General features: G+C 61.0%; 1 protein-coding gene across 2 annotated transcripts in view; it reads left to right on the top strand.

Moving 5' to 3' along the window:
• Positions 1-19,844, top strand: part of AJAP1 (adherens junctions associated protein 1) — a 67,197-nt gene that overhangs the window by 25,936 nt on the left and 21,417 nt on the right. For both annotated transcript variants that reach the window (XM_064525394.1, XM_064525393.1), the window contains exon 2: positions 2,710-3,398. In XM_064525394.1, the coding sequence (XP_064381464.1) occupies positions 2,710-3,398 (689 nt within the window). The remainder of the gene's footprint in view (positions 1-2,709; positions 3,399-19,844) is intronic.

Here is a 19,844-nt window from a genome sequence, read left to right as displayed (position 1 = left end):
TGCCCGGCCGCGGTTCCTGGCCCGGCCGCGGGGTCGCATACGAGGCGAGCGCGGATAACGGAGCCTGGCAGTTGCGTATCGCGTTTTCCGCAGGTTTCCCTGTTGCTACGGTGGAGCAGCGAGCGATGCCGAGCTAGCCCACCGCAGGGAACGCGTGCGGTTTCCGTGGAGCCCGGGGCGACGGGGCAGAAGGAGATAGGAAGAGGGGAAAAATCTGGTTTACTGCGAGCTGTGAATCCAGAGCTGGGAGGGCTGGGCTTCGTCTTTCAGAGCATTAAACGCTACAGCTGGGCTTCAGCTCAGCTACGACCAAGTTTGGGCTGGCTTCGTTTTCCTTCTCCCTATTCAGAGGCTATTAATAAAAGTGCCTCACTTGCACTGTCGCCTCGCAGAGAGCCGAACGAGCAGCGAATGCGTTTTGGGTGCGCGCGCGTGTGCGTGTGTATTATGAGAACTTGTTACTTAAAACGAGTGTGCTGCTGGGGAGGTGCCTGGCATCTCTCCCTTCTTGCGAGGCGAAATTTCAAATCACTTTAAGGAGTTAGGCAAAGACTGGAATCGGGTCTGACGTGCTGCTGGAGTGACAGCAGGGCTGTGAATGTTATTAAGGCGAATCCACGTTTGACGTTCTCAGCGGAAACCTGAACTCTTGACTTCTCCCCAGCAGAGACGGGGTTTCACCTCGCTGCGCGAGGCCGAGGGCCGCGGCTGGGGCAGTGCCCCGATGTGCCCGGCGCCGCGGCCCCGCTCCGCCGCGGCCCGGGCGGCTTCCCCGCAGCGCATCCCGGGTTTGTGCAGTGTCCCGGAATTCCTCATCCCTCCGCCTGCACCGTTGTGCTTTGGCAGCTGTCGGTGGCTCTTCCCTCTCTCCCCCTGCACCCTTTCCCTGCGCCTCCGTGTGCTCCCCAAAATAAACGCTGTTGCGCTTTGGAAAAATATCAAATCAGAGAAAAGGGATACTCTGAACGTAGGAAAGGCCCCGCACCTCGGCGTATCCGGGCCGGCGCCTTCGGCCCCGTTTGCCTCACGCGCAGCGAGCACGCGAGTCCTCCGGCCAAGCAGACGCGCGCTGCGGGGCTGCCGCTGCCTCCGCAAGGTGCGGCGCCGGGCAGGATTAGGCCCTTTAGCCTCCGAAAGCGCTCGCCAGCCCCGCCGGCTTCCGCAGAAGTCGCGCGTGCGTAAAGACCGAGGGAAACGGAGCAAAGATTTTCGGGATCTGGCCTAATGGTTGTTGCTGAAAAAAGAACAAAAGAAGATTTGTATCTCCGACACTTTTGTGTCATGACAAACTGCACTTTGCATGAAGGGGAATTTTAGGGGAGGATAAGAGCTAGAGCAGAACTTTGCAAAGAAAATGCGACTGAGGAGGAAAGAGCGATTGGGCATGAAGTAATGGCAGCTTTCTAAATCAAAGCGAAATTTTGAATTAAGCTGCTGATAGTTCAGGGTAATTTCCAACTATGCAGTTTTTCTGCTATAGAGGTGGTTAAAATGTACTGCACTTTCCTCCTTGCTATGTTACAGCCTTCTTTTAAAAATAAGCGACACGGTGCCACACAAATCCCCGTGCTGCGGGGCTGCAAACTGCTATTCAGTGATGCGATTTGGAGAGCGCGTCGCTGCGCTCAGCTGTGCCGCTCGGTCCCGTGCGCGCGCTCTGGGAACAGACGCTGCTTTTGAATCGGAGACGACCCGATGAATGATGAGCGGGTTACACATGCGACAGCAAGAGCACGCGTACTCCCGGGCCGACCTCGCTGGCTTCGCGCGGCCGCCTTCCCTGGGCTCGCGGGAGCGGCAGCGTCCCGGGCCGCTCGGCTCTGCGCCGTCGGCGGGCTGCGGTGCCCCTCCTCTCCCCACCGCCTTCCCTTTCCTTCATCTCTCAAAGCGTTTCACAGCGCGGTAGATGCGCTGCCTGGAAAGGAAGCACGGGCTCTCCAGGATCGCCCCATCCCTGAAATGAGAAAGACTCATTAGGTCGACTCGCCTGCGTGCTCGTAAGGGGAGAGATGGAGGGACGTCCATCCCCGGCTGCCTCTCACATCTGCAGCCTTGGCGCTGAATTTAGCCGTTGGCATCGTTGCTTTGGGAGAAACGCAGGCGTCCAGCGGTATCGACGGCAGGCTCAGGGCTCCCGGGCGTCGCGGGAGCCGTGCAGCACCCTCTGGGCAGGGCAGAGCCTGGCTGCTGGAGGCCTCCGGGTTGGTTGTGCAGCCTCGTTGCTGGGTAATTCATCTGAACTGCCGAGTCTGGGCACACGCGGGCTCTGGCCGTGTTCCTGGGGGTATCTGGTAACAAAATCCATCCTGGGGTCATTCAAAGCGTGAAAATATGCTCCTCCTTTGCTGTGCGTTGACTTAAAAATAAGTGTCTCAGTTCCAGAGCTGGTTATGGATGTGAGGTGCCCTGTTATTATTATCACTAGCAGCATTTTTGCGGTGGGAAGAGGGAGGGGAGGAGGTGATGGGGGGGAGCGGCAACCTGAGGCATCCTGCAGCGCCAGTTCCAAAAACGGGAAACAGCAGTTTGAGTGCCTGAGGAGGAGGATGGTGTGTCCTTCCGCAGCCGCTGCGACGTTTCCCCGTTTCCTCTGGTTATTGGCGCTTTCTTCCCCGCTCGGGTAAAGGGGGTGCGTTGGGCTGTGGGTGCCGGCGGTGCTGTGCCAGCCCTTGCCTTGCTGTCTCGCTAACGCAGTCTGTCTGTCCGCAGGTCGGGCTGCCCGGTAGGAAGCCACGCTTGGATGTTAATAGCCATGTTTCAACTAGCCATGGATCTCACCGCCTGCGAGTCCGCGGCTGGAGGCCAGGGGCTGCGGCTCGCGCAGAGGCCGTCGCCCCGGCACAGGCTGCCCCGCGGCCCTTGGTGGAGCCCTAAAAGCGGCCAGGAGCTGCGGATGCCCGGCCCCGCCTGGACCCCCGTCTCCGCGCATCCCGACCGGCCGCACGGGCTCGTCCAGCGGTACCGGCCGCGGCGGCCGCCCCGCGCCGCGGAGCAGCCCCCGGGCCCCCCCGCCGGGCGCGCGGCCAGGGCCAGGCGGCACCTGCGAGGCGGCGCGTCCCGGCCCGGGGGCGGCAGGGCCACCGCCGTGCCCGAAGTCATCGTGTGGGGCCCCACGGGCGAGGAGGACTCCCTGGAGACCAGCACGCTGCCCGGGCGCTTCGGCCCCGCCGCCGCCGCCGCCACCACCGCGGCCGCCTGGCAAGCCGGGGCCACCGCGGGGGCCGCCCCCGCCACCGCCGCCCCGGCCACCGCCGCCCCGCCGCCCCGGCGGCCCCCCGCCACGCCGGTGCCGGCGGGGGACGCGCGCGGGAGCCACCCCGGCCGCGGGAGCACCACGGAGCCCTACGGCGGCAGCGGCAAGGAGGCGCGCCCGCCCCGCGTCCTGGGGGACACCTCAGGTACTGTCCGCGCGTCCGTGCCGGGGGCGGGCGGGGGGAGGCCAGGCCGGCGGGGCCGCGCGGGGCCCGGGTGCCCCGCGGCCGGCTCTTCGGTAGCCGGTCGTCTCGTGCCCTGGCGTTCGGGGTAGCCGAGAGGTGATGCAAAAGCGACTGTCTGCTGGGGCTGTCGAATGGCTACGGCCGAGATGAAATCTCACCTTCCCTTCCCTCCAATTGGAGAAAAAATTGTGTGCAATCTTATTTTCTATTCTTCCGTACAAGGGAGCGTTTGGAGGTGTTTCTGGCGTGGCTGGAAAGCGCGGGAGGTCTCCCCGGAGCGAGGCTCGAACCCTGGTGCGCACGGGTGGCGGGGATGAGCACCTCTCCGGGCTTGGGGGATGTTTATCGAGCTGAACGCGTTGCCGTTCACCCATTCTCGTTTCTTTGCATCACGTCGCTAATCACGTACGTATTAAAGTACTCGGTGGTTTCCAAGCCTGTCTTGCAGATACAGGTCTCATACAACACACAAACTCACCGCTCGGGAGTGCGATAACGAGGGTCTTTGAGGCGCGTCGGTACGGGTCCGCTGCAAAGACGCGTGTGTAAACCCCAGCCCCACCGACTCCGGGAGCAGCCGGCTCACGGCAGTTGGCCTCCCCCGTTCCCCTTTACCCCAGGGAGATGCTTCACCGCGGTAGGTGCCACTGCTGGCGCTGGCCCCGGCGTTTCTCTCTGCCCTGCAGCAGCGTTTCTCGCCTGCAGAGATCGCACAAAATGCTCACGAAAGGTTTGTCGCACCCGCTCGGCTCTGCTGGTGACTTCCCCGCTCGTTCACGCGAGCGAACGCTTGTTTCGAGACGGCTCTCAGCAGAGCGGGGTGCTGCGGGTGCCCCGCTCTGCGCGCGTGGGTGTTCGGCGGCGGTGCGTCAGTCGGCCGCCGTGGGGGTCTCGCGGACGATACCGCTTGACCGGGGCGGCCAGACACGCGGGGCGATGCCGGGGGGCTCGGAGCGCCCCGCCGGAGGAGCCGGCTCGCGCGGCCGCTGCAGGGCAGGTGCTCGTGGAAAATACGGTGGTATTAAACAACAAGGACCGACAGCGATCCCGGAGCGGAGGGGTTTACCGCAGCGTGAACTCTCGTTGAGGAAACGTCGCTGAACACCGAGATAAATACGTGATTTTAAGCAAGAGCACTTTGGAAACAAATGGGAATCTGGTTCGTCATTTTTATCAGATGTTTTCTAGCAACTTGCTGTGTTTTTCCTATTATCAGTATCCATGCACAAACCATCTTCCGTAATCGCGTTTAGTGCAGTGCTGCCGCTGTGATATGTTCCCCCAGCACTATTTGCTGTGCGGACACGGATGAGAAGGCAGGTTCCCATTTGTTTCAAATTATATTTGTTATTACCGGTATTAAACTGTGAGATACTATTATTATAGTTTACAGAATCTATTCGCCGCGCATTGACTGCTTTAGCCCACAGTGATTTTCTAGTAAAACAAAAGAACTTTATGATCTAATCTTAATCCCAATTAATTTATCTAGCGGCCCCTGTCCAGCAGAAAGAAAAAACCGCCATAACGTTGTTCCTGACATAAAGAAGTTATTTATAGCGGTGAAAAAGCTCCCGACCTCCGCATCTTTTTAAATGCTGGGATCGGCTGGCCGAATCAGCGACAGAACGTCAATAACAATTACCGGCGTAGACTGCTCGCGGGGTGAAACGTATGGTGAAACGCTGAGCCTCATTTCCCCAAAGCCGGCTCGGGCGACGCCTTGGAGGCGGGGTGGCATTTGGTCCGCCCGTGCGGGTGCCAGGCGCGCCGGCGTCCTAGTGAGACGCTCCGCGATGCCGCTTTGCCTGGCGTCCGTCAGCCGCTAGAGCCGGTCGCGATGCTGTCGGCGAGCACGAGCGACGTGGTGCTGATGCCCGTCAGGCTGAAGGTGACCCTGCGGTACAGTTAGCCTTGAGCTGTCCGATAGTCGCTTGCTCAAACCGCGTTCCTGTATCTCCTGCGATACCGGTCTTGCCGAGACGGGGAGGTTGCTGGTGGGTTTGCGTTTCTCTCTGCTCTTTTGTGCTGCTGGTGGTCCCCAGCGGTAGATCTCAGCAGCGTTGCTCCCTTCCGGACGATGACAAAGTTACCCCGTTCTGGGAGTTATCCCTGTTTCTGGTCGGACCATACCTTCCTCTGTAGAGTCGATGAAAAAAGTACTTTATTTTACACGCTGATACCCTGTAAGCAGGTATAATAACGACTAATGAGCAGCAAGAACAAAAGTCCTTATAGAGGCGCAGATGCTCGCCTCGTAAACGCGGTAATTTTCTGCCGTGAGATCGTTTGCGAAAGCGCCATTTTAAGCACTTGCCTAGGCCTTATGGCTCGATCGCTCGACGAACGAGTGTTCCCCGTTACAGTTTGACAGTTCTCCTGACAGCAGGCGTTCAAACCAAGAAACGCAGTCAAACGAAGATAACCGACTTCGCACGCTTCAGACGCAACCGCCCTTTGTTTCGGCTGAGGCTTTGAAAACGGCACAGACTGGGGTTTTCTGGTATCAAACGAGTTTTGCCGTCTCAGACGGTTCTCAGCTGCGGGGACCCTGGTTTTTCAGATGTGACCTGGAGCCGCATCATCCAAAGAACGTAAAACCCGAGCGTGCTGCTTTTCGGATTTCACGCCGCTTTCATTCCGGGCGCTCCTAAAGGGATCTGCTCTTCAAAGGATGGATTCTCCAGCCTTTCCGGCGCCTCATGCCGGGCTCCCGATTTTCATGCTGGAAACGCAGGCCTGTGGTTTTAACGGCGCCGCGGTTTCGTATCGTGCGTCTTCGGCGCTCGCGCTGCGAGCCAGCGCCGTACCTTGCGCACGAAGAGGAGCCCAAGCGCGGCCTGCCAAGGGCAAGGCGATGCTCCGCGACGCTCTTCAGACCTGGCGCTCTAGCTCGGCTGAAAGTCAAGGATGAGAAAACGCAGCTCCTGATGGCTCGGCGCTTTGCAATTTTATTTGTTTCGGATTTCGCTCGTGCATTTCCAAGAACGTCGCCTAGGCTGCTGCATCCCTGTCGGCGTGGCAGCTTTAACGTCCTTTAGCTGCCCGCCCTCGCTGGGAGGTACGGAGAGCCGAGGTCTTGCTGGGGCATCGGCGTTTGCAGCACCTAAAATAAAACCCGCAGCTCCCTGGCCGCTCCCCTCAGCTGTGGAGCCTGCGCCTTGTTCTAACCGGAGCCGCGTGTGGCAAACGGACGGGCAGGTGCCGGGCCCGGACCCTCTGCGCGGGGGCCAAACCTCCGCTGCAGCGTGCCGGGGCTGAGCCGTGGTCCCGGGAGCCGGCCCGGCGCCTCGCCCGGGCTGCGCGGGAGGCAGGGGACTGGCAGGACCTCCCGTGGTCGCCACGGGTCTCGGCTCCCCTCCGGTGGCCTGCTGCCAAAACGGGTCCTCGGCCAGCTGCGAGTCCTCGGCCAGCTGCTTCGCGCTCCTGGTCCTTCCCTCCAGCGCTCCTCGCCGTCCCCCGCAGCCCGAGACGCAGCCGGTGTCTCAGGGGCGTTTGGGAGCTGAAAACTCTCCAACCGACTTTAATCTTTCAGCTCTTAACTCTCATTAGGGACTGTTTCAGAATCAGAGCTTCTGCTAATTAACCTCTTTCTACTGAGCAGCGAACACAATAAACCCCTTTTCCGGCTAAAGGACCTTTTTGATCTCGGCCTATCCACCCTAAATTGAAAAGCGCCCGAGCTCCGCGCTCGCTTTTGTTTCCTTTCTCCGCGTGAAGCGCGCTGGCGGCCTCCCGGACCTCTCCTGGAAGCTTTCCACCGAGCTCTTGCTCCAGGCGAAATCCCAGCGCGGCCGCGCGCTTCCTCCGCCCGAACGAGCTGCGGGGCCCCTCCGCGTGCGGCCCGTGGTGCGGCGGCCCTGCCCCGGCTCCCGCTGCTTCCCTCCTCCCCGATGCATTACGGATGCAGGGAGTTACGGAGGGAGCTGCCCGGAGTCGGGACACGCGTTGCGGCGACGGCAGGGTCCCCGTCGGCCCTCGGCTGCGGCCGGGCAGCAGCCAGCCGGGCGTCCCAGCCCCGTGCCGTCGCGGTTTCTGCCAGCGCCGTGCCTCCGTGAGCCCGTGCGTTTTTCAAGCCCTGCTCCTCCCTGTTACGCAAGGCTTGGCTGCTGGAAGCGCGTGTTCTCGGCTTGGGAAAACATGTGGCTACAAATTCAGGTTAGGTAACTTGTTTGTACTTGTTGTGTGGCTCAGCGGACATTAGGAATCGTTGTCCTGCAATCCTCGTAGGCTGCGATGCAAACCCGGCGGGTGGGTAGAGGGAGATGCCGCTTTCGAGGGCTGCAGTGGGTCTGCTTTGTCTAACCACCCCTCGAGGTGAAGGTTTCCCTCGTTTCCAGCGCCGAGAGGCCGCCGGAGACGGAGCGGCTCCGGGAACGGGGACCGTGGGAAAGGCTGCTGCCGGCGCGGGAGCCTCGCCAGAGCCCGCTGGAGGCCTCGAGCCTCGAGCCGCGCGCTCACGAGAACGTTTCTTTCCCCCTGCCTCTCTCCCCCGTGCGATCGTGCACCCACGGGGGTTTCGCTGCAGTTCAGGAGACAAAAGCTTTTGACTTCCACTGCGCAGGGTTTCGTGGGGGATGAACGCTGCGTACGGAGACGTGAGTCAACAAAACGCCTGAAAGCGGAATATTAATTCCCTCCAGAAACGGGCTCAGATGCTCGCGGGAGCCGTTGGTGCCCTGCACCAAGCCACGTCTCCGCGCGGGGCCGCGGACGGCTGCAGCAGCCCAGGGGCTCGCGCTCCGTTCGCCTGCCGCGGGCAGAGCGGCTGTGAAGCGGCACGCAGTCCACGGTGTTTGTTTTGATCCGTTCTTCTAAATAATCTTGCTCCGTTAAGTCTTTTTCTCACCCCCACTCTTTCTGGCTGAAGAATAGAGGGGGAAAAAAGAGACAAAAATGATTTACCTATGACTCACTAGGAACAAAAACAAGCTGGAAAGTCTTGTGGGATATAAAACGCTCTGCTTATAGGTAGGAGAAAAGATAGAGAAGCGATTATTTTTAACACCCGGAAAAAATAAATGAACAATAAGCGCAGCTTTGGTTACGGTTGGCTCAGTTGCATAGGGATTTTTGTATGTTGTTTTTGCGGTGGGTTGACTAAAACCAGGTGTGTTTATCCCCGTGCCGCCCGTGTCCGCTCCGTGCTGGGGGCTCAGTCTGTTCGCCCAGGCGCGGTCTGTGCTTGTGTTTTTCAGGCACGTGCTCCCTTTTGGGGCTGTCAGAACCGTTTTAATAAAGTAAATAGAGAAGGAGTTCAAACTCCCCGGCGCTGCAGGAGACGCAGGCTCTCGCGGGGCTTGCGCCGGGGCAGCAGAAGGGATGCTCTCCGGGCGGGCGGGCGGGCCTCTCTTGCAGGGGCTGAGCAGCCGCTTTCACTGCTGGACAGGAAAAGGAGAAAGGCACTGTGAACCGGGGACCGTCGCAGTCCGGGCGCGAGCTGAGCCCGCCGAGCTGCCGGGGGCTTTCCCCGCCTGCTTCGGGGGCCGCGGAGGCTGCGGTCCCCGGGGCCGCGAGCCAGAAGCCGGCGCTTCGCCCGCCCTTTTCCCTTCCCTCCGCTCACCAAGGACGTGGAGGGAATAAGCAATAACGGAGACGTTCCGCTTCCCTCCCGGGAAATGACCCCATCTTCAAAAACGGGGCGAGGGAGCGGGGGTGCCGGATGCACCACGCGACAGCGTACGCAGAAGGCTTCAAAGGAATTAATTAAAGATAAAACGTGTTTAAGAGAGAGCCCTGGGCGGCTGGAAGAGGGCTGCCTCTTTGATCCGCCATGCCGAGACGCCGGGATCCGTCCGGGCTCCGGCCTCGAGAACCAGGCAAGGAGAGAAGGGGGCGGGAAGGAATTACCTGCAGGTCCTCGCGCTCGCGGATGGGCCGCGTCCTCGGCCTCCCCAGCCCCGACAGCCGCTGCGGGACCCCCCGCGGCAGCCGTTCCTGGCTGGAAAGGCAGAGCCGAAGCGTGGCCTTGCGCGGGGTGGGAGACCCGCAGCCGCACGTGCAGGGAGAGACGATAAGCCCCGCTTATCTTGGGGCGCGCTCCGGGCTCTGCTCCGGTTTACGCCTGGCGACGGCGCATCCTCCCCGCCTGCGCGGAGCCGGCCCCGGGGGCGTGGGGCTTCCCGCGCGCGAGCCCCGGAGCGGGTCGGTGCCGCCGGGTGCCGGCGGGTCTGTGGCAGGGTGCCGGCGGGCCGCGCTCGTGGCGCGAGTGCAGGTCGGCCCCTCCGGGCGAGCGCCCGGGGATCCTCCGCGTGAAATCCCCGTTTCGGCAGGGCTCAGCGACAAGCCCGCGGCAGCTCGGAGCGACTGGGTATTAATCAGTTGGAGCTTCATCTTTCTGGTGGTGAGTCATCGCTCCCAAATCCTTTCACAGCTCGTGTTGAATAATGGCAGGAAGCTTCTGCACGGCTTCGAGAGAGTAAATACTGCATGCCTCGAGCGAGGGGAAGAGAGGGAATAAATGGGCTCCTCGCGCAGGACAGCGGCATCCCTGCTCGGCTGCACTACGGGATGCGCTTTAGCCACGGGTGGTGGGTAGATCTGCCTGTCTCGCCGTGCTCCGAAGCCTCCTGCGGCCCTCGTCCCCCCCGGACAAACGGCCCGGTCCCTGCGACTGCTGCCGCATCGCGGTGGAGCCAGAGGAGCGAACTCGCTGGGGACCCTGTTTGCAGGAGGGCTCGGCAGGCAGCCGGAGAAGGAGCGGCGACGGCGGATGGGTCCGACGGGCCCTAGCCTCGGAGGAGCGGGGAGAGGAGAAGGGACATGGGCAGCGCAAGGCTGGAGCTCGCGGGAGCAGGCCGTGGTCGCGGGGAGTGCCGCGGCCTGGAGGACGGGTCGGCCCAGCCGGCGGGAACGAGGAGCGGTCGGGATCCCGGCTCAAGCGGCAGGACCGGCTCGCCAGTGCCCGCTTCGCGCGACTTGGTGGCCCTGGGGTTTGCCCGAAGGCTCAGAGCGTGGCCGTGCTCCTCACCCGGCCGGCCGTTGAGGGCTCCGCGTTCAGCGGGTGGCGGTTGCTTTTCTTTCCTTCCGTTCCGAGGCCCAGGTGGGAAGTCTATGGATTCTGCGGGATTATACAGCTTTCGATTGAAGTCTCTCTTCAAAACCTAAAATAGCTCCTTCCGTGCTCGCGCTCCCTAGAAATGAAGCTGTATTTAGTCTTAATTTGTCAGTCATCCCGCTTCCAGAAGCACAGAGCAGGTTTCTTCAGGCTTTTCTGTTCCGGGGCCAGATGTTTGTCTGCTTGAGGCTTCGCTCTAGGCTCCCCGAGCCGCGGCCTGGGCTGCTGCTTCTGCTCCGCAGCCGCCGCCTCTGACTCGGCTGAGAGGCACCGTTCCCTTCCTGCGCCGTCGCGGCTGCGGGCGAGGAGGAGGAGGAGGAACCTGTCCGCGGACAGTCTCCGGCTGGAAGCTGCTGTTGATGACTGTCAGTTAACGCACGCGGTTTCCGTCTGCGCGTCAGCCAGAAGTGCCGCGTGCGCTTCCCGCCTACGGATCCGCTGCGGGAGAGCCAGCGATGCCGCTGGCGGGCCGTCGTCCGGCCCCCAGGCACGCACGCGGGAAGCGAGAAAAGTAACTCTTCCTCCGGTGGCCACCGCTCTGCAGCTCCGTAAAACAAATCCCACCCTGGCAGCGCTTACCGGGAGCGCGGTCCCAGCCGCGGGAGAGCCGCCGGCTCCTCCCCTGCTCAGCCCTCGGCGAACGGGCTGCGGTTCACGATGATCCGCCCGGTCCCTGCGCGTTTCTGCCAGACCGGGGACCGCGCACCGGTGAGTTATCGCAGCTGCAGGGCAGCACCAGGGAAAGGAGGGTGGTGAGGCACGGAAAAACATGAGCTTTTCCCCCAGAAGGCTTCTGAAAGATCCTTCTTAAGGCCACACGTCAGTGTAACAACGTGGTTTTCCCTAAGGACGGAGGAGTCGGAAAGATACGGGAGATATCTGAAGCAAGAAACGAATGCCTCCGTAAATGAGATTTTTTCCTGGCAAGGGAGAAGGGATTTTTTCCCCCACAAGATTAGCAGATGTCGTGTGTGCTTTCACCCACGTCGTCTAAATGAGCAAGAAACGCTCTTGCTCTGTTCTCAGAAACAGTTACGGCTCGGTAATGCTTGCTGTAGCACCTGAGAAGACAAGTCCCAGCATCCTTAGCAGAAGCCTTTGGATCTTCCTTCTTGGCGAGGCCGTTCCCGAGCAGCAGCAGGCTGCTCTTCTCCCTTCGCCGCTCCCGTCCAAAATACCAGGAGGTTTCCAGGAGCCGCGGCCGCTTTGCAGAATATCCCGTCTTCGAGTGCCGTCGGCGCCGCCCGCGTCCTTGGCGAAACCACGTAGGCTGCCCGCGTCGCTGGCGGCTTGCCTCCGCTGCTGGCAGCGGCGCCTCTTAACCTCGGGCTTGCCAGCGCTCGCCAGCACGGTTACGGAGCGGATCCCGGTGATTTACCAGCTAGAAGAAGAAGGGGCTTTGCCTTTCCTTAGTTTTCCCCAGGGGATGACGGATTTGTTTTCCTCGGGCAGAAGTGCAGAGTTTGTGTAGTCAAGGTGAGACTTTGGAGACTGCGCGTCACTACTAGGACTAGTAAAACCACCGGGGCTTTGCCTCTTGGTTCTCCGTGGGGTCCGGAGCATCCCTGGAGCAGGAGCAGAGGCGGCGGGAGCGGCGCGGCTGGCTCCGGGTCAGCAGGCAGCGAGCCGCCGCAGCGCGAGCGGTCTCTGTCCTAAAGCGGTTTTATCTATCAGATGAGGCTTTTAAGGACCAGAAACAACATTCCTGAGAAAATCAATGCTGTAGCTGTGCCGTTTGCATCCTTGAAGTGAGACGTGTCAAGCCAGCAGCTCGGCTGAGCTAAACGCGGAGCGGCTGGTCCGTCCTTGAGTGGGAAGCCTCGTTACGTCGTGTTTTCTAGTAGAGCTGCCGATCACGACAGAAGCTGTCGTGCTTCTCAAATAAAGCCGGTTTTCTCCAAAGTCTCCGTGATGGTCACAAGGGATTTTGGAGAAGTAAGGTTTTCTCCCAAGTGGCACAGGGAATCGGGTGGCGATGCTGGCACTCGCAGAACCCGAGAGCCTCGGAGAAGGACTCGCCGAAGGAGCAGGGATGCCGCTTTTGTGGGTCGCGGAGGTGCCTGTGGTCAACGCGAGAGCCGCAGATCGGGGGGAAGCCAGGGGCTGGGAGGGTGTTGCGAATGCGTTCGATGCTTAGATGCTTTGACCTCTTCCGAAGTAATGCTCGGGATGGGCACCAGAAATGGGCGGAATAGTGAGAAATAGAGACAGAAGCCCACTGCCACGGCTTCGCCTGGATCTCCGTGTCTCGTATGAAGAGGCTGCTTCGGAAGTGTTTGCAGAGCCCCGTATCTATTGACTGCAGCTCACGCGTATCCCTGGCGGAGGTAATTGCAATTCAGAGTTTCCAAACACTCGGAGCTCCGAGAAAGGGTTTGCTTAAGCTAGCGAGAGGTCTGTGGGGAAGGACGGTCAGCACTCGTAACGGGCTTAGATCGAAGAAAGGCCATTTAAATTCGACATTAGGAGAAATCCCAGTGACAATAAGGACAGCTAAGCGCTCCGGCCCGTTGCCCGGGGAGATGGGGGAATCGCCGTCAGCGGAGGATTTGTAGGGACAGATTAAATAAACTCCTGTCAGGGACGGTCTGCGGTCCTGGTGCGGGAGGACAGGCTCGATGAGCTCCGAGGGTCCGTCTCAGCCCCGTCCCCTGCCTGGGACGCTGCAGTCTGTGTGGATCCCGCTCCCGGAGCGGCGGAGAGCGAGTCTGGCGAGGAGGAGCTGCAGGTGCCACCTCTCCTTCCGCACCGAGCCCAAACACAGCCAAGCAACGGGATCCAGAGCAGAAAGTCGGCCAGATACGTGACTCGCATGTGCTATTAACTGGAATTAAATGGATCTTTCCAGCTTGTCTGCCGCCTCGCGCTGCGCATTTCCTTTCACCGGAGATGCGCTATGAGCTGCCATAACTTTGCAGACTTCATCTGCCCCGGCTAAACGCCCGGAGTTGTCCTCGCAGTCGTATTTCTGGGCTTACTTGGCCGCGGCTTCAGTTCTTTGGCTGTATTTTGCCTGTTAAGGCTTGGGGAAGGAGCCAGGCAGGTCAGACGCCATCAATAGTTGCTAAGACAACAGAAACCCTCTGCTCGCGTGGTTATTTCAGTCTCGGGTACCGGACGGCCTGTCGGGCTCGGAAACGCAGCCCGACCGGCTGCCCGATGCGCTGCTTTCTGTGCCGGGGTGAGCGCTGGGCAGAGCAAGGGCAGCGGCGAAGCGGCGGCTTTTGGCGTCCGCCGAGGTTTGGGTGCTTTCGTGGTAACTCGCTGTGGAAATTGCTCGAAGGTGATTTTGGCCGGGAACAGTTCCCACAGGCAGCGGTTCCGCCTGCATTTCCATTACTGCCGCCTTCGTAAGCTTTTCTGCCGCTCTCAAGAGCCCGCTTCTTTTTAACGCTTATTGCTGGTAGCGTATTTCAGATACTCTTTCCCTGAGCAGAAATGATGCTTTGACTGATTAGAGAGAGGGAGATGTCGGGGCCCGACCTCGCGTGTGTCACTCCGTGCTGCAATCGGCGCTGGCTTTGGCTCACCCCTTGCGTTCGCACGTGCCGCCGCGTTGCCGGCTGCCGAGGCCGAGGGGCGGGGACCTCGCTCGGGCTCTCCTGCGGCGTCGGTTCCGCTCCCTCGGAGCGTCTCCTTGGGTGTTTCTGGGTGGGGAAAGCCCTCCCTCCGGCACGGAAAGCAAAGACGGCTTCCTCAAGGAGCCGCCTTTTGCTTTTAAAGCGAGTTCTTGCCCTGAAGAGCTCCCGTCCGTGTACCCGACCCCCCCGCGGCGCTCGGCAGCGTCCTGCTCCCCCCGAAATCCCCGTCCACGCTGCGATAGCGATAGCGCAGCCGGGCTCCCACGCTCCCCACCTCTCGCTTCCAGTAGCCGGAGCTGCTGCGACAGCAGAGAGGCGCGTTTAAAATAATTGCCGCAAATCGAAACAAACTCCGTTTTCCCGCGAGGTCGGATGAGCTGGATGCGCAAGGAGAGCGGCCCGGGTGCTCTCCCTGGGCGAGCGCCGAGGAGCGTCGGCCGCCTCCAAGGGACCCTGACCGTCCCGTTAAAGCCGACTTGGGTGCTTAACCGCGGCGCTCGCTGCCGAGCTGTCGCAGGTATTCGGAGCGCCTGTCGTTCCTCTGCCGCTGACGGTAACTCCAGATTCTGCTCTGCGGATGAAACGAAGCCTTTTTTAATTTTACGCAGCTCGGAGGCCTTGACGAGGGTCTTCAAAGAGTCGCAGCTCATCGCTGCTTTGATTGGGAAAATGAAAAATGCGGTCTTCATAACCGGCGCTGCTGAAATAAAGGCCTCGGGGGACAGAGGTTCTCTTTGTTTTTAATAAAGAGCTTATATCTCCCGTGCGCTGCCGTTGCACACTTCCGCGCTGGCCGGCGTTGGGCTCATTTAGGAGGTGGGCAGAAAGGCCAAGATTCGGCACTTTCATCTTGATAGCAAATAAGCGGTCTTTAAAACGGCATAAGGAAAAATCCGGGTGTTTGTTTGCTTTGAGAAAATGGGATTTTTTCCCTTGATTTTGGGGGCTTGGAACTGGACTTTGCGATTCGGACAGACGCGCCTGGCAGCTGCGGTGCACGCGGGTGCTGGAGCTGCGTTTCTGCAGGTCCGTGCGCCTCGTCCTCCAGCACTGGAGAGTCCTCCCAAAACCCCCGGAATTTCACCCGATAGCTCCCGGTCCGGGGCGGTCCGTAGGCGTGGGAATAAGGTCGGATCCGGCAAGCTGCGTGACGCGCCGGTGCCGGCGGAAAGCTGTGGGACGCGGCGCGTTTGCCAGCAGCCTCCCGTAACGGAGCGGCAGCGGAGGAAACGGCCGCGTCTCGTGGCGCAGACTTACAGCCCGGTAATTGATTTCCTGTTGCAGGCTCAGGATTTAGAAACACTAACTTTGTGCGTTGGAGACGAGAGGTCCCGGGTGGGAGCAATATCCAGCAGCACAACTCAAGCACGGAAAAAAGGCGATGGTATTTCAGTATTTCAAGGGTTCAAAGAGCATCTTGCCTTTCCTCCTGGCATCTGATGCATTAAATTGTGCTATTCTAGCGGAAGTCCGTGGGTTTGGACACGCTTTAAGTTCCATTAGATACGTGTCCTGTAATTGCCTTTCAGTTAAATGGTCACTGCCGATGCGATCACCGGACCTTGCTTGTTCTCTGGTAATTAACGTGTAATTCAATGACCACCTGGTTCTGTAAGGTTAAAAAAATTAACGAGGTGGATTCAGAGCTGTGGGACTTTAAAATTACCGGTCTTGTTGTTGGCAAGAGCAGCAGGTTCTGGGTGGCCTGAGCTGGGAGCCTTGCGTCGGCGGCGGGTGCTCGCGCGGAGCTGGCAAGCGAGCGCGACACGCTTCCCCTTGTCTTACGGTACAAGACGATATAACACGCGCTAGGGCCCTCTGATAACTGGTTCTTCTGTGAACGTGCTGAAAAGTTTACGCTCCGATAGGGAGAAAGCTTCGAGTGCCGAGCGCCTCCAGGGCTGTTTGAAACAGAGTTGAAAAAAAATTAAGAAAAGGTGAGCAGCGGCTTAGCTACCTCCTTGCAGCGTGCGGGGAAGGCTTAATTTACCAAAAATCCGTTATTCTGGGACCGTTCGTACCTCGGTGCCTCTCCCTGCGCAGCAGCCGCCCAGCTATCGCGCTCCGCGTCCTCAGAGAACATTCTGTGATTTTCCTCCGTGCGCGGAGACAAAAACACAGAAGGAAGAATTGTTTATTATCTCTCCCCACGTCTCCTCAGTGGGAGCTGTCATTTCGTTGCGCGGTTACTGCGGGCGGCACGGTAGCGATGCTGTACTTGTTTTCCTCCCAATGCAAGTCATGTACGAGAGGGAAGGGAACTCGGATGCCTGAGCAGCTTTTAAGCGAGGGAGCCTTCAGCGCGGCGCGTTTGAGCGGTGCGGACACGTCATCTCCAAGCCTGGCAACAAACTGCCTTCAAAGGAGACGGGAGGCTGCTGCTTTTCCAAGTGTGCCATCTGCGCGCTTCCAGTCACCGATGCAAACAAAGTTCCTCTCCGCGCCACTTGCACGTTGGTCTCGGAGGATCGCGTGGTCGTTAAACCTGGGAACGGCCTCGCTGCCGCTCGCGGGGCCGGTGCTGGGAGCCCCGCAGGATCGCGGCGGGCCCAGAAGCTCGCCCCGGGGACGGCGCCTTGCAGGCTGGGTTTCCCCGCTGAGCTCCCGTCTGCGGATGCTCCACGCGGCAGCGAACCGCCGAGCGAGCGGCAGGATCCCCTTTCTGGCAGAGGGGGAGGTAACGGGGAAGAAGCCTTAGAAAGTGGAGGGGTTTTTGTCCCGACATGGAAGAAGTCTCTACACTTCAACGTACAAACGGGTTTTGTATCGGAACAGGTTGGGCGAATGCGCGTGGCGGAGGAGGAAGAGCGCGCGGCGGAGGAGGAAGAGCCGGCGTGGCGGAGGAGGAAGAGCCGGCGTGGCGGAGGAGGAAGAGCCGGCGTGGCGGAGGAGGAAGAGCCGGCGTGGCGGAGGAGGAAGAGCCGGCGTGGCGGAGGAGGAAGAGCCGGCGTCCCCTCCGCCGGGCGCGCGGGGCCCCGCGGGGCAGCTCTCGCCGATGGGCTGTTGCAGCGCGCAGCTGGCTGAGGGGTGACATACGGAGCAGTATCTTGCCGTTTCCGACTCCGCTGCTGGGGCTTTGCCCACAGAGATTCAAAGTGACGGATTTTGCTGAAGGAATAAGTAAATGAAGGCGCCTGTTTAAAGAAATCAAGATGATATTCCTTCAGAAGACAAACCCGAGGAAGGGAAGAGTAAGGCGGTTATGGCTTCTCGCTGTGCGGATCTGAATGGACACATGGAAGACGCTTCATTGCTGTTACTTCCGATAGGACTGGGAGGAGGCAGGCGACGGGGCGCCCCGGCAGCACCCTCGGGGCAGGCGCTGTCCCGGCCGAGGCTCTGCCCTGCGCTCGGGGCTGCCGAAGGGCCGGCGTCCGTCTGTCCTGGCCGCGGCCGGCGGAGCCGTGAGCAGCTCCGGCCTCAGACTCGGCGCGCTCGGCCCCGCACCGAGCGGGTTGCAGACTCGGGGCTGCGAACGTCACAAGTCTTCCCCCGCTGAAGGAAAGGGATGATTTTGCTTTAGGAGCTATTGATTTTTTTCCCCCCAGATCCCTTTCCTCCAGATGGATTGGGCTCCTATGGCTGCATTGGAAATCACGCGTTCCTCTTCGTAGCCTTCCCTCTTTCACCTCGCCTCGTTCCCCGAGCGTTGACCCTTCTGGGACGTTCCGGGAACATCCCCTCTGACGGCCCCCGGTCTTGCGGAGCGGGTGCTCCTGGCTGCTTTTGCGCTGGGTGGTTACGCGTGTTTCTCGGAAGGCCCAGCGGAAAAGAGGCGGTGTGTTTGCTAAGCAAGAGGATGGACACCCGCCTCCAAGCTAGTCTCATCCCTTCCTGCAGCAGGGCAGGTTGCCGTAGCCTGAGGCGCGTTTTTCTTGTCGGCGTGGCTCTGAGCGGCGAGGTCCCGGTCCCGGCCCCTGCCCGCGGCCCCGCTACGAGGCAGGCGGCGAACGGCTCGGGGAGGCAGCAGGTGGGAAGAGCACGGTTGCGGCGGTGTCTGGAGGAAGCGGTGAACCTGGAGGTCTCGGGTGTTTAGGGGCCGGTGCGAGCAGCCTCGCTGCAAGGCGCCGTTCGATCGCGGCATCGCTGGGGAGAGCGAGGGGAGGCCGGGCCTCGAGCTCGGTGTGCTGCTGCCGTGGGGTTTCCGGAGAAATCATCTCACCTCCCCCCGCTCCTAGCACTGCTGGGGCAGAGGCTGCTGCAGAAAACAGTTCAGGTTCCCCCGAAATCCTCCCAGGCTTGGGCGCAGAATTAAACGTGTGATGCAGAGGATGCGGTGTGATGCTTTCTTCTTTACTAGTACATATGGCAGCTTGCGTACGTGGCGGAGTCTAAAATTACTCTGCCGTTCTTCAAACCCGTGTGTCCTGCTCGGATCTGCCACGTTCGTAGTACTCTGCTACCCCCGGTCTGTTGTGCCTGCCTTTTTCCGGCTGCGAGCGCGCGGTTTGGTTGCATCGCCAGGTCCTCCCGTGTTCCCACCGCCTTTCTTAGCTCCCACCCTTGCAGCAGGGCTCGTTGCCGAGGCTGCTTCTCTTCTCAAAGGAATCGAGCGCTGGGCTGGTTTTATTTTATTTTTAGAATCTTTTTATCGGTTTCGGCGGTGTCCCACTGGGAGCCGGTCCAAGGCTTCGCGAGCGGCGCGGTCAGGCTGGTGGTGCCTCGCCGCGGCTGGAGCCCGCGTTGCTCCCGGCCGCGGCGTTTCCGCGCGAGCGGGAAGCGTCGCGGAGCGTCTCGGCCCGCTTGGTGCGGGAGGAGCAGCCGGTCGGTCGCTTCGGTCCTCGAGTGCGTCGCGACCGGTCTCGAGCGCGCGCTCGGGGCCGCGGGATCGCCAGCGTGCGGGGACGCGGCGGCCGTGTCCCGCGCCGGCTCTTCGCCCCTCGCCGCATCGTGGGCACCTTCGTCCTCCCGGAGCAGGAGGCAGGCGGCGGAGGCTCCGTCACGTCCTTCCTCCCGGTTCCCTCGGGAAACGGGAGTCAGAGCAATAAACAGGCGAACAACCCGGCTCTGGCTCGCGAGTCTCTCTCCTGAAGTGGATAATCTCTCTAATTACTGGTAACGGTGGCTTTGACAGTCGGCACAGCGCTCGACTGGCTTCCCAGGAGAGGCTGCCGCCGCGAGCAGCGTTCCTGCAGATGGTGGGTTTGAATTCGGTTCCCCCCAAACCTGCGTAGCTGCGAAGGGCGCGTTGTGTTTCATCCTTCAGGACGCAAAACCTAGCGAAGACTGACGCGAGTCAAGTGCAAACCCGTTTCAGGTCGCTCTCGCGGCTGTTCCCATGGCAGCCTCGAGATCTCAGAAAGATCTGCTGACGTCTTGGATCACGTCTTCCCGCGGCCCTCGGCTGCGCGGGGTCGCCTCCGGCCTGAGCGAGACGCGGGACGACCGACCGCGGCGGCCGGCACCGCCGAGGACCAGCGGCCGACGGCCTCCCGGCCCGGAGCATCCTCCCCGCGTCTCGCTGCTTTCTGCTCGTGCTCTCCGCGGCGGGGACCGAGCAAACTCGCTAGCCGCAAGCTCCTGAGCGAAACACGATGCGGTGCAGAAGCCCTTCCTGCTGCGCGAAAGCCGCGGCGCATCTCACCTTCCCAAGCACGTGGCTGCCGCGGGGAGCCGAAGCCGTCTGCCCGCAGCCGCAGGGACGCGGAGGTGCTGCCTCTGCCCTGCCGGTCTGCCCCCCCCTCGGCTGCCTTGGCGAAGGCGGTGAGCTGAGCCGCTGTGCTCTGCGTCCCCGACCCTCTGCGTTGTTCCCGCAGCTGTCCTTGCCAG

The sequence above is a fragment of the Dromaius novaehollandiae genome, chromosome 24 (genome assembly GCF_036370855.1).
Source record: "Dromaius novaehollandiae isolate bDroNov1 chromosome 24, bDroNov1.hap1, whole genome shotgun sequence".
Classification (NCBI taxonomy): domain Eukaryota; kingdom Metazoa; phylum Chordata; class Aves; order Casuariiformes; family Dromaiidae; genus Dromaius; species Dromaius novaehollandiae.
Note: the sequence above shows the minus strand (reverse complement) of the source record. Positions and strands in the feature narration are given on the sequence as shown.